Source organism: Pristiophorus japonicus, chromosome 9 (genome assembly GCF_044704955.1).
Source record: "Pristiophorus japonicus isolate sPriJap1 chromosome 9, sPriJap1.hap1, whole genome shotgun sequence".
NCBI classification, from domain to species: Eukaryota; Metazoa; Chordata; class Chondrichthyes; family Pristiophoridae; genus Pristiophorus; species Pristiophorus japonicus.
The window spans coordinates 56,716,070-56,734,475 of record NC_091985.1 but is presented as its reverse complement, the minus strand read 5'-3'; the positions used below and the strand labels follow the sequence as shown (position 1 = coordinate 56,734,475).

Sequence of the window (18,406 nt, the reverse complement as noted above, 5' to 3'; positions counted from 1 at the left end):
GGCGCCAGGAAATCGCACTTCGAGTGTTTTAACCTGAGCCCTACGAGGTTGAGTCGACTAAGACCCTCCTCCAGGTTCTGCAGATGCTCGACTATGTCCCGACCTGTGACCAAGATGACGTCCTGGAAAACCATGGTGTGTGGGACCGACTTCAGTAAGCTTTCCATGTTTCTCTGGAATATCGTCGCCACTGATCGAATTCCAAATGGGCACCTGTTTAAATGAAAAGATCTTTTGTGCGTGTTGATGCAGATGAGGAACTTCGATCATTCCTCCAGTTCCTGCATCATGTAGGCTGAAGTCAAATCCAGCTTCGTGAACGTCTTTCCTCCCGCCAGCGTTGCAAGGAGGTCATTGGCCTTTGATAGTGGGTATTGGTCCTGCAGGGAGAAACGATTAATAGTTACTTTGTAATTGCCTCAGATTCTGACGGTGCTGTCTCCCTTGAGGACAGGAATGATCGGGCTGGCCTACTCATTGAACTCAATCGGTGAAATGATGCGCTCTCGTTGCAGCCAGTCTAGCTCGAACTCAACCCTTTCTCTCGTCATGTACAGGACTGCACTCACCTTGTGATGGATGGGTCGCGCCCCCGGAATTAGGTGGATCTGCACTTTTGTTCTTTGGAATTTCCCGATGCCTGGTTCAAACAGCGAAGGGAACTTGTTTAAGACCTGGGCACACGAAGTGTCGTCAGCGGGCGATAGCGCTCGGACGTCATCCCAGTTTCAGCGTATCTTTCCCAGCCAGCTCCTGCCGAGCAGCGTTGGACCATCGCCCGATAACACAGTGGAAGCTTGTGCACCTCTCCATTGTAGGAGACCTTTACGGTAGCACTGCCGATTACAGGAATCAGTTCTTTTGTGTAAGTTCTTGGTTTCCTACGAATGGGAGTTAAGACTGACCTTGAGGTCTTGCAGCACCACAATCTTTTGAAAGTCTTTTTGCCCATGATGGACTGGTTCGCGCCCGTGTCCAGCTCCATTGACACTGGGAGTTCATTTATTTGGACATTCAGCATTATCAGGGGACAATTCGTGGTGAACGTGTGAACCCCATGTACCTCTGACTCCTCGGTCTGAGTCTCCGGTTCGCATGATCCTCCGTGGATCTGTCCTCCTCTGCAATATGGTGGTTTGCGGTTTAACATGATTTGCAGCTCGCCTGCACATACGTTGGAGGCGTCCCATTGTTCCACAGTCCTTGCAAACGTACCCTTTGAATCAGCATGAATGGAAATGATGATCACCTTCGCAGCGCCAACAAGATGTTAATGGCCTTGCATTCATCACCCTTGATGGTGGATTCTGAAACACCTGCGGACGTGCAGCTGCAGGCATGTGTGACCTGCCCTGTACATTGCGATTTGAAAACAACATCACTTTGTTCACAGTACTTGTAGCAGCACTTGTGTGCTGAGAGATTTGCTTAGTATTGTCACTGGTGGCAATGAACGCCTGGGCTATCGCTATGGCCTTACTCAAGGTTGCGGTCTCTGTCGTCAAAAGTTTGTGAAGTATGGTTTCGTGGCCAATGCCAAGTACGAAAAAGGCTCTGAGCATGTGCTCCAAATATCCTTCAAATTCGCAATGTCCTACAAGACATCTTAGCTCGGCGACATAACTTGCCACTTCCTGGCCTTCAGACCTTTTGTAGGTGTAGAAACGGTACCTCGCCATCAGAACGCTTTCCTTCAGGTTCAAATGCTCTCAGACCAGTGTGCATAAATCATCGTACGATTTCTCAGTGGGTTTCGCTGGAATAAGCAGATTCTTCATGAGGCCATACATTGGTGCCCCACAGACAGTGAGGATGATTGCCCTTCATTTGGCAGTGTCCTCTTCCCCATCTAGCTCGTTGGCCACAAAGTATTGGTCGAGTCGCTCCACAAAAGTTTCCCAATCATCTCCCTCTGAAAATTTCTCCAGGATGCCCACTGTTCTCTGCATCTTTGGGTTCGCTTATCTGTATCTCGTCGCCAGTTGTTATGTGTGGAGAGCGAGTCAGACTGAACACTGTGAGCTCAAAGTAAAGTATGACCTTAGTCTTTTATTGCAGGTCTCCAGAGTGTCTCTCCAACCCGTGAGGCCTCCTTAAATACCTGTGCTCCCAAGGAATTATGGGATTCCTTGGGACTCCAGGGGATGAGCCCTCTGGTGGCTGCACAGAGTAAATACAAGTTTACGTATATAACCCTACCCATGCTCCAATCACCAACCTGGATCTTGATGACGTCACTCTTCACAGACGTAACCCTCCTGCACCAGCTCGCGCTTTACCTTGAAGTAGTATGCCTCCACGCTGCCCATGGCCGCCTCCATGCCGCCCCTTTTATGGCCCCGACCTGCCGCTAATGTTCCCTCACAGGTCAGGGCCTCCATGCTGCTCATGGCCGCCTCCACAACGCTCCTTTTATGGCCCTGACCTGCGAGGGAACATCAGCAGCAGGTCAGAGAACTTGTATGTATGCATTTATTTGGGGATAGGATTAATGATCCTGGTGTGGTGTGTGTGATTGTGTTGATTCCTGTTCTCTCTCACATCCCCACCACTCAACCTTTAGATTTGTCTGTAAATTTATTCTATTCTGACTTTTGTATAACACTATTTTTAATGATGTTAGTCTGTTCATCTACATGTAGATTTGACCGGGAATTTTAACGCCCCCCCCCCCCCGACTCCGCGCACTTCCCTCAGCGGAAACTGGGTGGACAGTTAAAATGTCCTGACCACTTTACCTCCCCTGATCCTGCTATTTTCCCACGAATCCAAGCCAGCAGGACACTCCCTGGAAGGCAGCGGGGTGCTTTTAAATATGCATATTGGGCACCAGTGTCGTCATCGGGGTCTGACTGCGGTCATAATTCCTGGCAGGGAAGCCCTCCCTTATGGCTTTCTTCCCAGGCCAAACCTGTCGGGAAGAAGAGCAGGGGCCAGAAGAGGCACAGTAGGATAAGTATCTTTTTTTAATCTCCATGTGGGCCAGAAGAAGCAGGTGTGCTCCTGCAGGTCCTACAAGGAAACCTTCGGCTCCCCTGTCTTCCCCTCCTATAAGTGCAATGCACACCCTCTCCACGGCTTCCTTCCCAAACGCTTACCTTAGCACCGGGGACCATTTCATCAGGTCCCTGACAGTGTCATCTTGCTACCTGAAGTCTTGCTGCCCTTGCTGGGTTTGGGTGCAAGACTGACATCAAGCATGCAGATGAAGCCTGGGAGTTAAAATCAGTTTCCCATTTGCCTCATCTCCCCCACGTACCTATCTCACTCTCAGAAAAACATTACCTCTATATGTCTGGTGTACAAATTTTGTCGATGCATTTAACTGTTAGCCATTACAGTATATTATGAATATGCATGTATCATAATTTACACAGGATATCTGAAAATAATAACCCCATAGTCTCCCAACGGCAGAGCAATTTATTTTTTACTCCTGCTCTGGTTGCCTCAAGTAAGATCAGCTAAATCAGCAGAGATCAGGGATTAAACCTGGCACCTTCCTGGTCTGCACTGGCCAGTGTGGTTACAAACAGCCAAACTAATCCTCTTCCAAGAAACTCGATTGGTAGAAAAGGAGAGTTTCTGTTTTAAAAAATAAAGTTCAATGTATTTTATTAGATAGCTGTTTAATCTGTTTATACATAGAATTTTAATATCATTTGATTAACATCCAAAAGCTATGCATAAATAATATTCACTGTTTCCTAGGCACTAGCATTATGCCTTCATATTCAACGTCAGGATCCTACACCAGCTTGATTTATAAGAGTATGACCTCTCCTGTTTACACTACATTGAAAGGGGTGAGTATGCAGCTTGATTCCACCTATACATATTTTAGACTAAAGGAGTTTTGAGTGTTAACGATTGACGCTTACAGCCCTATTGCTATTCAGAATTTTAAGCTAAAGATTTACTCTGACATACTTGCCAGATGTTTCATTTACATTGTGCTGGTTTCATACGTGGATAGCTGAACCTTTACAGTTAATTGTGTGAAGTAAAGGTCTATTCAAAGATGATGAATATCCACCACAGTCATCACAAAACCAATCTGAGTTTGGAATATTTTAAAACTGCAGCCTTGACATGAAACCGTTGATACAAAGATCACTCTTTTGAAACTTTCCCCTAACTCTTTCTCCTCGTAGATCTAGTTCAAAAGAACATAAGAAATAGGAGCAGCAGTAGGCCATTTGGGCCCTCGAGCCTGCTCTGCCATTCAATAAGATCATGGCTGATTTGATTTTTGCCTCAACTCCACTTCCCTGCCCACTCCACATAACCCTTGACTCCCCCATCATTCAAAAATCTGTCTATCTCCACTTTAAATATATCCAATGACCCAGCCTCCACAGCTCTCTGGAATAGAGAATTCCAAAGATTCATGACCCTCTGAGAAAACATATTCCTCCTCATCTCCTTTCTAAATGGGCGACCTCTAGGAATGAGTGACAATAGCATGGTTGAATTTCAAGTTCAGTTAGAGGGTGAGAAAGTTGAATCTCAAACCAGTGTCCGAAGCTTAAATAAAGGTGACTACAAAGGTATGAAGGCAGAGTTGGCTAAAGTGGACTGTGAAAATAGATTATAGAGTGGGACAGTTGATGAGCAGTGGCAAACATTTATGGAGATATTTCATAACTCTCAACAAAAATATATTCCAATGAGAAGGAAAGACACTAAGAGAAGGGATAACCATCCGTAGCTAACTAAAGAAATAAAGGATGGTATCAAATTGAAAACAAGGGCATACCAAGTGGCCAAGACTAGTGGGAGGCCAGAGGATTGCAAAACTTTTAAAAGCCAGCAAAGAACGACAGAAAAATGATAGAGAGGGAAGATAGATTATGAAAGTAAATTAGCACTAAATATAAAAACAGATAATAAGAGTTTCTACAGGTACATAAAAAGGAAAAGAGTGGATAAGTAAATGTTGGTCCTCTGGAGGATGAGACTGAGGAATTAATAATGGGAACAGGGAAATGGCAGAGACTTTGAACAAATATTTTATACTGGTCTTCACGGTAGAAGACACTAAAAACATCCCAATAGTGGATAATCGAGGGGCTAAAAGGAGGGAGGAATTAAAACAATCACAACACTAAAGAAGTAGTGCTCGGTAAAATAATGGAACTAAAGACGGACAAGTCCCCTGGACCTGATGGCTTGCATCTTAGTGTCTTAAAAGAAGTGGCTGCAGAGATAGTAGATGCATTGGTTGTAATCTACCAAAATTCCTTGGATTCTGGGGAGGTCCCAGCAGATTGGAAAACCACAGATGTAATGCCCCTATTTAAAAAAGGAGGCAGACAGAAAGCAGGAAACTATAGACCAGTTAGTCTAATATCTGTCGTTAGTAAAATACTGGAGTCCATTATTAAGGAAGCAGTAGCAAGACATTTGGAAAAGCATAATTCAATCAAGCAGAATCAATATGGTTTTATGAAAGGGAAATCATGGTTGACACATTTGCTGGAGTTCTTTGAGGATGTAACGAGCAGGGTGGATAAGGGGGAACCAGTGGATGTGCTGTATTTGGATTTCCAGAAGGCATTCGATAAAGTGCCACATAAAAGATTACTGCACAAGATAAAAGTTCACGGGGTTGGGGGCAATATATTAGCATGGATAGAAGATTGGCTAACTAACAGAAAACAGAGAGTCGGGATAAATGCGTCTTTTTCTGGTTGGCAAACAGTAACTAGTGGGGTGCCGCTGGGGCCTCAACTATTTACAATCTATACTAATGACTTGGATGAAGGAACCGAGCGTAATGTATCCTTAATAATGGACTCCAGCAATGACAGATGGTTGGCTAACTGTTCTATTGTTTCCTGCTTTCTGTCTCTCTCCTTTCTTGAATAGGGGCGTTACATTTGCCATTTTCCAATCTGCTGAGACCTCTCCAGAATCCAAGGATTTTGGTAAATTACAACCAATGCATCCACTATCTCTGCAGCCAATAAGACCCTAGGATGCAGGCCAACAGGTCAAGGGGACTTGTCCACATTTAGTCCCATTAGTTTGCCTAGTACTTTTTCTCTAGTGATAGTGATTGTTTTAAGCTACCCCTCCCGAGCCCCTTGATTATTATTATTCGGATGCTTTTAGTGTCTTATACCATGAAGACCGATATCAAATATTTGTTCAAAGTTTCTGCCATTTCCCTGTTTCCCATTATTAATTCCCCAGTCTCATCCTTTAAGGAACCAATGTTTACTTTTGCTATTCTCTTTTTATATACCTATAGAAGCTCTTGCTGTCTTTTTCAATTTCTTGCTAATTTACTCTCATAATCTATCTTCTCTCTCATTTTTTTAGTTGTCCTTTGCTAGTTTCTAAAAATCTCCCAATCTTCTGGCCTACCACTAATCTTTGCAACGTATGCCTTTGTTTCAATTTGATACCATCGTTAGCTTCCTTAGTTAGTCACGGTTGGTTCATCCTTCTCTTAGTCTTTCTTTCTCACTGGAATAAATCTTTGCTGAGAGTTATGAAATATCTCCTTAAATTCTGCCACTGCTTATCTACCGTCTTACCTTTAATCTATTTTCCCAGTCCACTTTAGACAACTCTGACTTCTTACCTTTGTAATTACCTTTATTTAAATTCAGGACACGAGTTTGAGACCCAAGTTTCTCACCCTCAAACTGAATTTGAAATTCTAACATGCTTATGATCACTCTTCCTTAGAGGACCCTTTACTAGACGATAATTAATTAATCCTATCTTTTTACACATTACTAGATCTAAAATAGCCTGCTCCCTGGTTGGTTCCACAACATATTGTTCTAAGAAATCATCCCGAATACACTCTATGAACTCTTCCTCAAGGCTACCTTTGCCAATTTGGTATGTCCAATCTATGTGAAGATTAAATTCGCCCATGATTATTGCAGTACCTTTCTTACAAGCCTCCATTATTTCTTGATATATACTCTGTCCTACAGTGTAGCTATTGTTAGGAGGCCTATAAACTACTCACACCATTGACTTATTTGCCTTATTATTTCTTATCTCCACCCAAACTGATTCTACATCTTGATCTTCTGAGCCAATATTGTTTCTCACTACTGCACTGATCTCATCCTTTATTAACAGAGCATTCCCCCACCCCCCCTCCTTTTCCTTTCTGTCTATCCTTCCGAAATGTCTCATATCCCTGAATATTCTGTTCCCAGTCTTGGTCACCTTGCAACCACGTCTCTGTAATGGCTATCAGATCATGCCCATTTATTTCTATTTGTGCTGTCAACTCATCTATCTTGTTACGAATGCTGCGTGCATTCAGATAAAGAGCTTTTAATTTTGTCTTTTTACCATTTTTCTCTACTGTGACTCTACTTTGTAGTGCACTCTTATGTTTATATGCTCTGTCCCTTCCTGTCACACTCTGGTCATCATTACCCCTATCGCTACCCTGCACTATTGCCATCTCCTTTCTCTTTGACTTTTTAAATTTCCCCTCATCTGAACTCTCCCACTCACTATTTAGTTTAAAGCCCTATCTACAGCCTTAGTTATTTGATTCGCCAGGACACTGGTCCCAGCATGGTTCAAGTGAAGCCTGTCCCGACAGAACAGCTCCCTCTTTCCCCAGTACTGGTGCCAGTGCCCCATGAATCAAAACCCATTTCTCCCACACCAATCTTTGAGCCACGCATTCATCTCTCTGATATTATTTACCCTATGCCAATTTGCTTGTGGGCTCAGGTAATAATCCAGAGATTATTACCTTTGTGGTTCTGATATTTAATTTAACCCCTAGCTGCTCATACTCCCTCAGCAGAACTTCTTTCTTTGTCCTACCTATGTCATTGGTACCTATGTGGACTGGGACAAATGGATCTTGCTGCTCCCACTCCAAGTTCCTCTCGAGTCCAGAGGAGATGTCCTTAACCCTGACACCGGACAGGCAAAACAGCCTTTGGGACTCACGCTCTCGGCTGCAGAGAACAGTATCTAAACCCCTAACTATACTGTCCCCTACCACTACAATGTTTCTTTTTACTCCCCCAACTTAAATGGCGCCCTGTCCCACGGTGCTCTGAGCAGTTTGCCCATCCTCCCTTCAGTTCCTGCTCTCGTCCACACACTGAGCAAGAACCTCGTACCTGTTGGACAAGTGCAAGGGCTGAGGCACCTCCAAAGCTATCTTTTGGATCCCCATACCTGTCTCACTCGTAATCACACTCTCCTATCCCTGACCACGGAACAAATTTGAAGTATTTAAAATAATGGGTGTGACTGCCTCCTGGAACACAGCGTCCAGGTAAGCTCAGACTCCAGCTCATCACTCTGAGCCAAAGTTCCTCGAGCCGCCAACACTTACTGCAGATGTGGTCGCCATGGATCACACTGGTGTCCACCAGCTCCCACATACAATAACTGCAACACATCGCCTGCCCTACCATCTCCATCGTATTTTATTAAACTAATTCGGTTTTCACGTTTTGAAATATCAATGATCTATGTTTAGTTTTTAAGCATGGCTCTTAATTTAAACCAATGCCCAAGTTTAGGAAAAAAAACTCCATTTGTAATTATGATTTTCATTTATGGAAGTTGTTCCCATGTACATTGTGATTCAGTGGAAAGGAATATATAATTTATGATTTATTTTTTGCAAAAATTAGTAACAATATTATTATTTTTTGTCTCTTTCTTCAACTACCGTCATGCCTCGCCCTGCCCCTACATACCCAATGCTCCAGTCTCTAGCTGAGAGCTCCACCACCAGAACATCATCCCCATTGTTGATCATTCTATGAGTGAATTTTTTTTTCTGAAATTTGTCCTAAATTCACCGTTCTGAAGTTTTACTCTATTGCCCCTTGATCTAATGCCTTGGCTAATCTTGAGGTAGTGCTCCTGATTTGCCTTGTTAATACCATTCAATATCTTGATTAATTCTGCAAGACCAACCCACCCTTTAGTTATCTGACTTTAAGGTTAAAGAGCCACAATTTCTCCAGTCATTCCTGATAACCCCTTGCCCGACCCTTTCCTGCCCGTCTCGGTGGGTGGTTAAAATTGGATCCTAGGATTCAGCTAGGTTTTTTTTTTCTGCATTGTCACATGACCTGTCTGTTTCCCTGTGTGTTGATGACTAAAATTATAAGCAGTAATCAAGGTGTAAACTGACCAGCACAATACAGCTAAAAATGTTAACAGGGATGAGGGGTTAAGTTTATGAAGAAAGATTTGAGAAGTTGCAGGTGAGATGGTTTAAGGTGACCTGCTGGATATCTTAAAGATATCCATGAAGGCTTGTAATAGGATAAATAGTGATTGACTGTTTCCGCTAATCAGCAAAACAGTAATGAGAAGGCAGAAATTTCAGGAATTAAAATTCTAAAGTAGTTAGAATGTGACATTCTCGCCACAAACCATTGTTGAAGCACAGTCCATAAACTATTTTAGAAGGGAAGTAGATAGGGGCAAGTGCAAAAGTGAAAAACACCTGCCTATAAACTCAAGTAGGTCATCCTCTGACTTATAATTTTCTGGTTTAACAATATTGTACAGCATTTTCTTTGCTTTGTTTACTGTTGCTCCACAATAATTAGATATGTTCAGTACCAAGTTTGCAATCGCCCCTAGATCCTTTTCATTTGCACCTTTAGCTAGTTCTGCACCTGCCACGATGTTCATATGATGACTGTTCTTTCTACCAATGTGTGCTACCTTATTGAATGAAATAAGTCTGCATTAAATTTCATCTGCCACTGTTTCGTTCATTTGCCGAATTCACCTATTTCTTTTTGTTGATCCTTGGTTGCTTGAATATATTTAAGGTGGAGATAGACAGATTTTTGAACGATAAGGGAGTAATGGGTTATGGGGAGCGGGCAGGGAAGTGGAGCTGAGCCCAAGATCAGATCAGCCATGTTCTTATTGAATGGCAGAGCAGGCTCAAGGGGCCAAATGGCCTACTTCTGCTCCTAGTTCTTATGTTCTTGCGTTACATTCACTGATGATAACATATTTGCATATGAGTTTCTGAATCAATTCTGATGTGTATCCTATTACGCCAAGGTCCTCCTAACAACATTATAAAATAAAGTGACATTAAGTTTTTCAGCCTCAAGCAACCAGAAATCATTCTAAATTTGTAGGTTCAAGCCTGTAATTTTTTACACAGCAGTTTCCCAATCTTCGCCATTTACTGGTGTGTGCAGTCCGTGGGCAAGGTACCTCACTCCCAATGATGACTGAAAAGTTACCACTATGTTCCCGTTAAGACCAAATGATCCTCTTAAAAATTATCGGGATGTATTCCTGTTGTTTCTGTAGTGGGGATTAGTATTTTACATAGGATTACATAGGATATATGGCACAGAAACAGGGCATTCGGCTCAACCAGTCCATGCCGGCGTTTATGCTCCACTCGAGCCTCCTCCTGTCTTTCCTTTTAATTAAATCATAAATCCATTCCTTTTCCCTCGAAATATCAATGGAAAGTTACGTTATGCAATCAGAAGGAATTGCACCACGGTGTTTTTTTTACCCTTTAACTGCAGTATATCCCATTGATTCATCGGATTCACCTTTCTGCCCAGGGTCTAACCACTGGTGATCTAATAGCATTTTCTTCCATTCTTTAAATGACCCTGTAATACATTCCTTCGGCTCAATTTTCCCCAAAGCTGTTTTTTGGCGTACTTGAAGAGTTACGCTGTTTTTTTGGGGGCCAAAGAACACCAAAAAAAAATGTTCCAAGTTTTCCCGTTTGATTTCTTCATTTTGGCACAGCCTAGCCTGTCCTTTAGTTTTGGGGGTGGAGCCTTGATCTGCGCCAAAAAGATCAGGTTGCCACAGTAACCAGAGACACAATGCGGGCTGAGGCTAGAAAGTGAAACATCCAGCCAGCTCTCAACCTGTACAAGCACATTAAAATACATTGCAGCATCATGCCTCCATTAAATGATTAAAGGCTCCCACCCCCGCCCCCCCACCCCAACTCCTGATGTCGATCCCTGCTCCTATCCCAGGCCAGAAGGCCTCCCAGTCCCCACACCTAGCCCTGGCTGAGTGGCCTCCCGGTCCGGTCCCCACACCTAGCCCAGGCCGAATGGCCTCCCTGTCCACTCTCCTGCCCCTATCCCAGGCCAAATGGCCTCCTCCCTCCCGGTCCCCACGTGTAACTATACCTGAAAGGCTTCTTCCCCTCTCTCTCCCCCTCTTACCTCTCCTACTGCTGCTGTCTGGGCATCTGCTGCACTTGCCTGCGCCGATTTCCTTAACTCACCAGAAGGTTTTTCTACAGAGGCCACATATGCTGGCCTAAGAAGAACTGGAGTAACTTTCAGCTGGCCAAACTTGCCTAACTGGCCAGAATTGGTGCGAGTGGCAGGTTACGCCCCTTTTGGCTGAAAAAAAACGAACCTAAAAAAAATCGTAACTAACTGAGTTACGTTGGTGCATATTGATTTGGATTTTTTAAACTTGGGCCAAAAAAAGTGACCTGTGCCACAAAAAGGGTGCAAATCACTGGGGAAAATTGGGCCCCTTGGGTAGTAAGTTAAATTGTTAAAGCATTGCCAAGAAAGAGGAAATTCTGCCCTATGTAGTGTAACATTTTAACACATGATAAAATATAAAGTTGATTTACTGAGATCTTCTCAAATCCTTAAGAAAGCAACTCAGATCAGTACCAGCCCTTTTTCGGATGAGTCTTCCGAAACTGAAGAAAGTGACAGCTCTAGAGGAAGTTCCAGGACTTCAATGACCGGATCAGACTCCCGCAAAGGCAGTAGTCCCAGCAGTCCACGGGCCATGAAACGAGGTGAGGTTTCTTTTATATTTATAAAAAAATATATAGATAAATGAAAAAATGAGGATCAATATTAACAACTGATTGGCGAATAAATCAATGAGACATTCCAGGATTAGTAATTAATTGATCCCTTATCAGTTAGTCTAAGTTACGGTTAGGATTGGAGATGAGTTCTAATTACATAGGAATACGTAGGATATACAGATCAGAAACAGACCATTTAGTCCAACCAGTCCATGCTTACTATTCTTTGGGTAAAGAAATTTCTTCTGAATTCCCTATTGGATTTCTTGGTGACTGTCTTATATTGAGGGCCTCTAGTTATGCTCTTCTCCACAAGTGGAAACATTCTCTTTGTATCCACTCTATCAAAACCTTTCATAATTTTAGGTCACCCCTCAGCCTTTTTTCAAGAGAGAAGAGATCCAGCCTGTTCACCCTTTCCTGATATGTATATATCCTCGCATTTCTGGTATCATCCTTGTAAATCTTCTCTGCACCCACTCCAGTGCCTTTTTCCCCTTTTTATAATATGCTGACCAGACTGTACGCAGTACTCCATGTGTGGTCTAACCAAGGTTCGATACAGGTTTAGCATAACTTCCCAATTTTCAATTCTATACCTCTAGAAATAAACCCTAGTGCTTGGTTTGCTTTTTTATGACCTTGCTAACCTATGTCGCAACTTTTAGTGATTTGTGTAATTGTACTCTGAGATTCCTTTGTTCCTCTACTCCACCTAGACTCGCACCCTCCAAGTAATAAGTGACCTCCCTATTCTTCCTACCAAAATGTAATACCTCACATTTATCTGTGTTGAACTTAATTTGCCAATTATATGCCCATTCAACAAATTTATTAATGTCCCCCTGTAATTTGTTGCAGTCCTCCTCAGTATTGACTATTGCCCCCAATTTGGTGTCATCCGCAAATTTAGAAATTGTGGCCCCAAGTTTCGCCATGATTTGCTCCTGATTTTTAGGAGCAACTGGTGTAGAACGGAATATCTTAGAAATCGGAATTCTCGCCATTTAGTTTGCTCCAGTTCTAGTCAGTTAGAACAGTTTCACTTTGGAACAGAATTTTTTTTTCAAAAGGGGGCGTGTCCGGCCACTTACACCTGTTTTCAAAGTTTCGTCAGTGAAAACTTACTGCAAACTAACTTAGAATGGAGTAAGTGAAGATTTTTGTACGCTCGAAAAAACCTTGTCTACACTTTAGAAAATCAGGCGTAGGTTACAAATTAGGCGTAGGGAACGAGGTGGGGGTTGGAGGGGGGGAAGGGAAGTCATTAAATTTGACAATCAATCCTTAGTTATACTTATACAAATATTATACAAATAAATCAAACCTGAAAAAAAATGTATAAGCAAAGAAAATATTAAATAAACCATCTTCCTACCTGTGTGAAACAGCAGCAGCATTCAAGCTGCTGTGCTTCAGGCAGGCCTTTCATGTTGGAGACAGGCAGGGGTGTGGCATCAGTGTCTCGACGGCAGCGGTAGGCGGGAAGCAGCCTTCGAGCTGAGCTGCGGTGCTTGAGGCAGGCCTTCATTCCCCGCGAAGATGCAGCACCCGGACGGACGTGAGGCCATTCGGCCATGAGATAGCAGCGACGTCAGTGGCTGGCCGGGAGCCGAAGAAAGAACACAGGACACACGCAGCTGATTAAGATTCTTTAGGCCGTTCGGCCACGCTTATGGGGCGGCGTCAGTGGGTCCAAGAAACAAATCTTCACTTTTTCTGCAGTCCTTTTAAAAATGGCCGAGTGCCAATATTTGTTTGAGACTGCGCATGCGTGCACGCTCCAACGCGCACGCGCAGGGTTGCCGGCACCAAGAAGGCTAATTTAAATTGTACCCGCCTCCTGCTACTTAGAAAATCGGCGCGAGTGTTAGGCTCCGCCCCCTGCTGCGAAGAGCGCGCCGCGCCAAGCAGACATCGAGCTCCAAGGAGCTCGAGAATATCGAACTTTTTTTTAAGCGCAGTTTTCAGCGCGAAAAACAGGCGCCCAGCTTGGAGGTGCGCCGTTTTCGCCGCGGGACAAAACTTGGGGCCTGTGTTTTTGATTCCAAAGTCTAAATCATTAATATAAATTATAAGCAACTGGTCCTAGCACTGATCTTTGTGGAACACCACTACCCTCCTTCTGCCATTGTGAATAGCTACCTTTCACCCCTATTCTTTCTGCTTTCTGTCTTGAAGCCAGCTAGCTATCTATTCTGCTACTTGTCCCCTGACTCAGAATTTTCTGTCCTTGTTCATCAGTCTATTATGGGGTAACTTATCGAAGACATAGAAACATAGAAACATAGAAAAATAGGTGCAGGAATAGGCTATTCGGCCCTTCTAGCCTGCGCCGCCATTTAATGAGTTCATGGCTGAACATGCAACTTCAGTACAAAATGCACAATGACAACCTGGAACCTTGGGGGAAAAACAGTTAAAGGCTTCATCCCTGGGTGGGCTCGAACCACCAATCTTTCGGTTAACAGCCAAACGCACTAACCCATTGCACCACAGACCTTTTGAAAATATATATAAATTACATCTACTGCATTACCATTGTCTAATCTTTCTGTTACCTCTTCAATAAATTCAATGAAGTTGGTCAAGCAAGACTTTCGCTTTTGAAATCCATGCTGACTATTTGTTGTTATATTTTTGGTTTGTAGATGCTCTGCTATTTCCTCCTTTCGTAATGATTCTATTATTTTTCCTACCACCGATGTTAAGCTGACTGGTCTATAATTCCCTGGACATGTTCTATCCCCCTTCTTAAATATTGATCTGATTGGCTAAGAATAATTCTAAAATCCACAGTAAATGTATACTTTCATTGAACTTCACTTTAATCAGCTTAGTAATAAAACGCAATGACTGCCAATGTAATAACATAGCACATTCTTAATGACACATGCCTCCATGTGCTCCATTTATCCCTTTGTATAGTGTGATGTGTTTCAAATGAGTGCCATGTAATAAATACAGTGGAATCTCAATATATTGAAGTCCAAGGGAACTGGAAAATAACTTTTCAAATATCAAAAATTCCTGGCCCATTCTCTAGGACTTTCCAGACAGTCATCTACTCTGATGACTGCAAAACATGCCTGTTCCTAAACCTAGCCTGCCTTGCTCGGTATAAATGCAATGCTAGCCTCCTGTATTATTCTCCAGCAGTGGTCTGCTATTCTTGAACCTCAAGTAAATTTATCTGCCAATAAGGGAACAAACATTTCCTATGCTGTTGCACCCAGAAAATTCTAACAATTGCATCCCACAGTATAAATAGTGCTGGCTGTCGATGTCCAAGGTTCACACACACACTATCTGAAACTTACAGTCAGGACAGTGGCAGTTGGAGAATTAAGTAGATGAGTATCACAACGTTCATACTGGACAAATTGAATCAAGTTTAGGTACACAGCTAATGTGCATATAGTAGCCTGGGAGAACAGGATATCCTGCTAGATAGCACAGGAGAACAGGAATGGGTTGAGAGCAAGTGAGTTTAGCTAAGTGTATGTATCATAGTAAAGATCAATAAAATTTGATCATAGGGACTGGGCCTCACGATACATCGAGATATTCAATATATCAAAGTTCAGTATAAACAGGTTCTATATTTAAACTTTGCAATGTTGGTGATAAGTTAAAAATATTTTTCACTTGTGCAAAAGTCAGCTCTAGGACACAAGTACCACACTAATGCACCACTATTACTGTAATTGAAAGGGATACAGTTCAGATTTATCAGAATAAAATCAAGGCTTAAAGGGTTAAGCTATGAGGATGCATTGCATAAAGTTGATTCAAATTCCCTTGAGTTTAGAAGATTGAAGGGTGATGTAATCGAGGTGTTTAAAATGCTAAAAGGATTTGATAGAGTAGTTGCAGAGAACTATTTCGTCTGGTGGGGCAATCCAGAACAAAGACACAATTACAAAATTAGAGCAAGGCCATTCATAAGTGAAATCCAGAAGCACTTAATCTCTCCCTCAAAAAGCTGTGGATGTTGGGGGTCAATTGAAAATGTCAAGACTGAGGTCAAGAGATGTTTATTGGGTAAGATGAGTCAAATGCAGGTAAATGGAGTTGATGAACAGATTAGGCAAGATCTAATTGAATGGTGGAATAGGCTTGAGGAGCTGAATAGTATACTCCTTCCTTTTCCTATGTTACTATGGAAGTCACTACATAGAGTTGAAATTGAAGTAGGAAGGGGTAATAAGGACCCCAGATCAACACAAATATGTGTAATACCAATATCGTTGCACTATCCTGTAGGTGCGATGAAGACATTCTCCACATGAAAATTTTAAAAGTAGATAACTAAATATAGATTTATCTTTTAGTGTGGATTAATATTTACTGAGAGAAAACTTTGAGTAAAATACAGCATAAAACAAATACTCCCAAACATTCCTAAACCTGGAAAATATTGCTGCATTGAGTATGAAGAGCTCTGCAGTCACAAAATCATTCTCAATTCAGGGACATAATGTATCTGTGTTTCATTGCCTATTTTACCCTAGATCAGAGCACAGCACATCAAAGTTTGAATAAGACCCTGCTCGAATATATAAAACAATAAAAGAGGAAGGATGTGCATTGCCCATGCTAACCCCATTTTTATTGCTTTAGATTTTATACTCTGTTAACACTTTGACTCCCCATGATGCCACAAGCCTTTAGCTGCCCTCCTTTAATTAAGAGAGTGACTGAAGGGCCATTTCTAGTGGACGAAGTAAAATAGGTTACTTTCCCCTAAGTTTCAGGTGAAGCATCCAGACAAGGTGTGGTGCAGCATTGTATCTAGGTCCAATAGTTCAGAATAGCAAAACTCATTCCCGGTGGATGCATAGGGCTTAAGTGAGAGACATTCCTGGGATTCAAGCCTTTGAACTATTGATAGGGATGCTATCTTTATATTTTGTGTCCAAAAATAAATATTTTAATAAGTATTCTATTTGTATAAATAATAATGAAAATATTGTATTCATATTTTGAACAGGTGTATCAATGTCCTCTATGACCTCAGAATGTGATTATGCCATCCCACCAGATGCATACTCTACAGACACAGAATGTTCCGAGCCAGAGCAGAAACTTCCAAAAACATGTTCTTCCCATTCCATTGACAGTGGGAAAAATGTAAGTTTTTATCCTCATCAAGTCCGAATCTCACTCACTAGCACAGCAAGTAAATGTACTGCCTGCTGCAGTACTAAGCCTTTCAGATTAGAATGGTTTGATCCATTATCTGTACTGAGTTTATTAATCTTATCCCAGCCCATCACGGGAGTACCACCTGATGTCAATACTCCAGGCTTGGGTGTGGTGAAATCAGTCAGTCCTCAATCCTGATCGTTATCCGACGACCCTTACTCAAAATTGTGTGTTTATGATTATTGAACAAGGTCAGAATTAAGCTCAGCTGTGGTTGGCCATGGCGAACAACCTACAACACTTCTGGGTAAGTTTGCTTACACCAATAGATACTGACTATTCAAAATGTTAGTTGTCTTCAACTATAAAGGTGTTTCACTCTGCATTGTTCATTAATGTTGTCCTGCATTGTTCATTAATGTTGTCCTGAATAACGTTACATCTTTATGGAGTTCTTTGAGGATGTAATGAGCAGAGTGGATAAGGGGGGTGGTGTATTTGGATTTCCAGAAGGCATTCGATAAGGTGCCACATAAAAGGTTACTGCACAAGATAAGAGCTCATGGGGTTGGGTGTAATATATTAGCATGGATAGAGGATTGGTTAACTAACAGAAAACAGAGAGTCGGGATAAATGGGCCATTTTTCGGTTGGCAAACAGTGACGAGTGGGGTGCTGCAGAGATCGGAGCTGGGTCCTCAACTATTTACAATCTATATTAATGACTTGGATTAAGGGACCGAGTGTAATGTAGCCAAGTTTGCTGCTGATAGAAAGATGGGTGGGAAAGCAAATAGTGAGGAGGACACAAAAAATCTGCAAAGGGATATTGACAGCCTAATTGAGTGGGCAAACATTTGGCAGATGGAGTAGAATGTGGGAAAATGTGAGGTTAGCCACTTTGGTAGAAATAATAGAAAAGCAAATTCTAATTTAAATGGAGAAAAATTGCAAAGTGCTGCAGTACAGAGAGACCTAGGGGTCCTTGTACATGAAACACAAAATGTTAGTATGCAGGTACAGCAAGTAATCAGGACAGCAAATGGAATGTTGGCCTTTATTGCAAGGGGGAGAGAGTATAAACGCAGAGAAGTTCTGCTACAACTGTACAGGGTATTGGTGAGGCCACACCGAGAGTACTGCATACAGTTTTGGTCTCCATATTTAAGGAAGGATATACTTGCTTTGGAGGCTGTTCAGAGAAGGTTCACTAGGTTGATTCCGGAGATGAAGGGGTTGACTTATGAGGATAGGTTGAGTAGGTTGGGCCTATACACATTGGAGTTCAGAAGAATGAGAGGTGATCTTATTGAAACTTATAAGATAATGTGGGGGCTTGACAAGATGGATGCAGAGAGGATATTTCCACTCATGGAGGAAACTAAAACTAGGGAACATAGTCTTAGAATAAGGGGCCGCCCATTTAAAACTGAGATGAGACATTGCTTC

The 18,406-nt window shown here is 42.3% G+C and overlaps 1 protein-coding gene across 2 annotated transcripts in view; it reads left to right on the top strand.

Annotated features, from left to right (window-relative positions):
- The window catches only part of plekhh2 (pleckstrin homology domain containing, family H (with MyTH4 domain) member 2), a 229,085-nt gene that overhangs the window by 125,414 nt on the left and 85,265 nt on the right, over positions 1-18,406 (top strand). For both annotated transcript variants that reach the window (XM_070889372.1, XM_070889371.1), the window contains exons 10-12: positions 3,712-3,806; positions 11,644-11,794; positions 16,803-16,942. In XM_070889372.1, the coding sequence (XP_070745473.1) occupies positions 3,712-3,806; positions 11,644-11,794; positions 16,803-16,942 (386 nt within the window). The remainder of the gene's footprint in view (positions 1-3,711; positions 3,807-11,643; positions 11,795-16,802; positions 16,943-18,406) is intronic.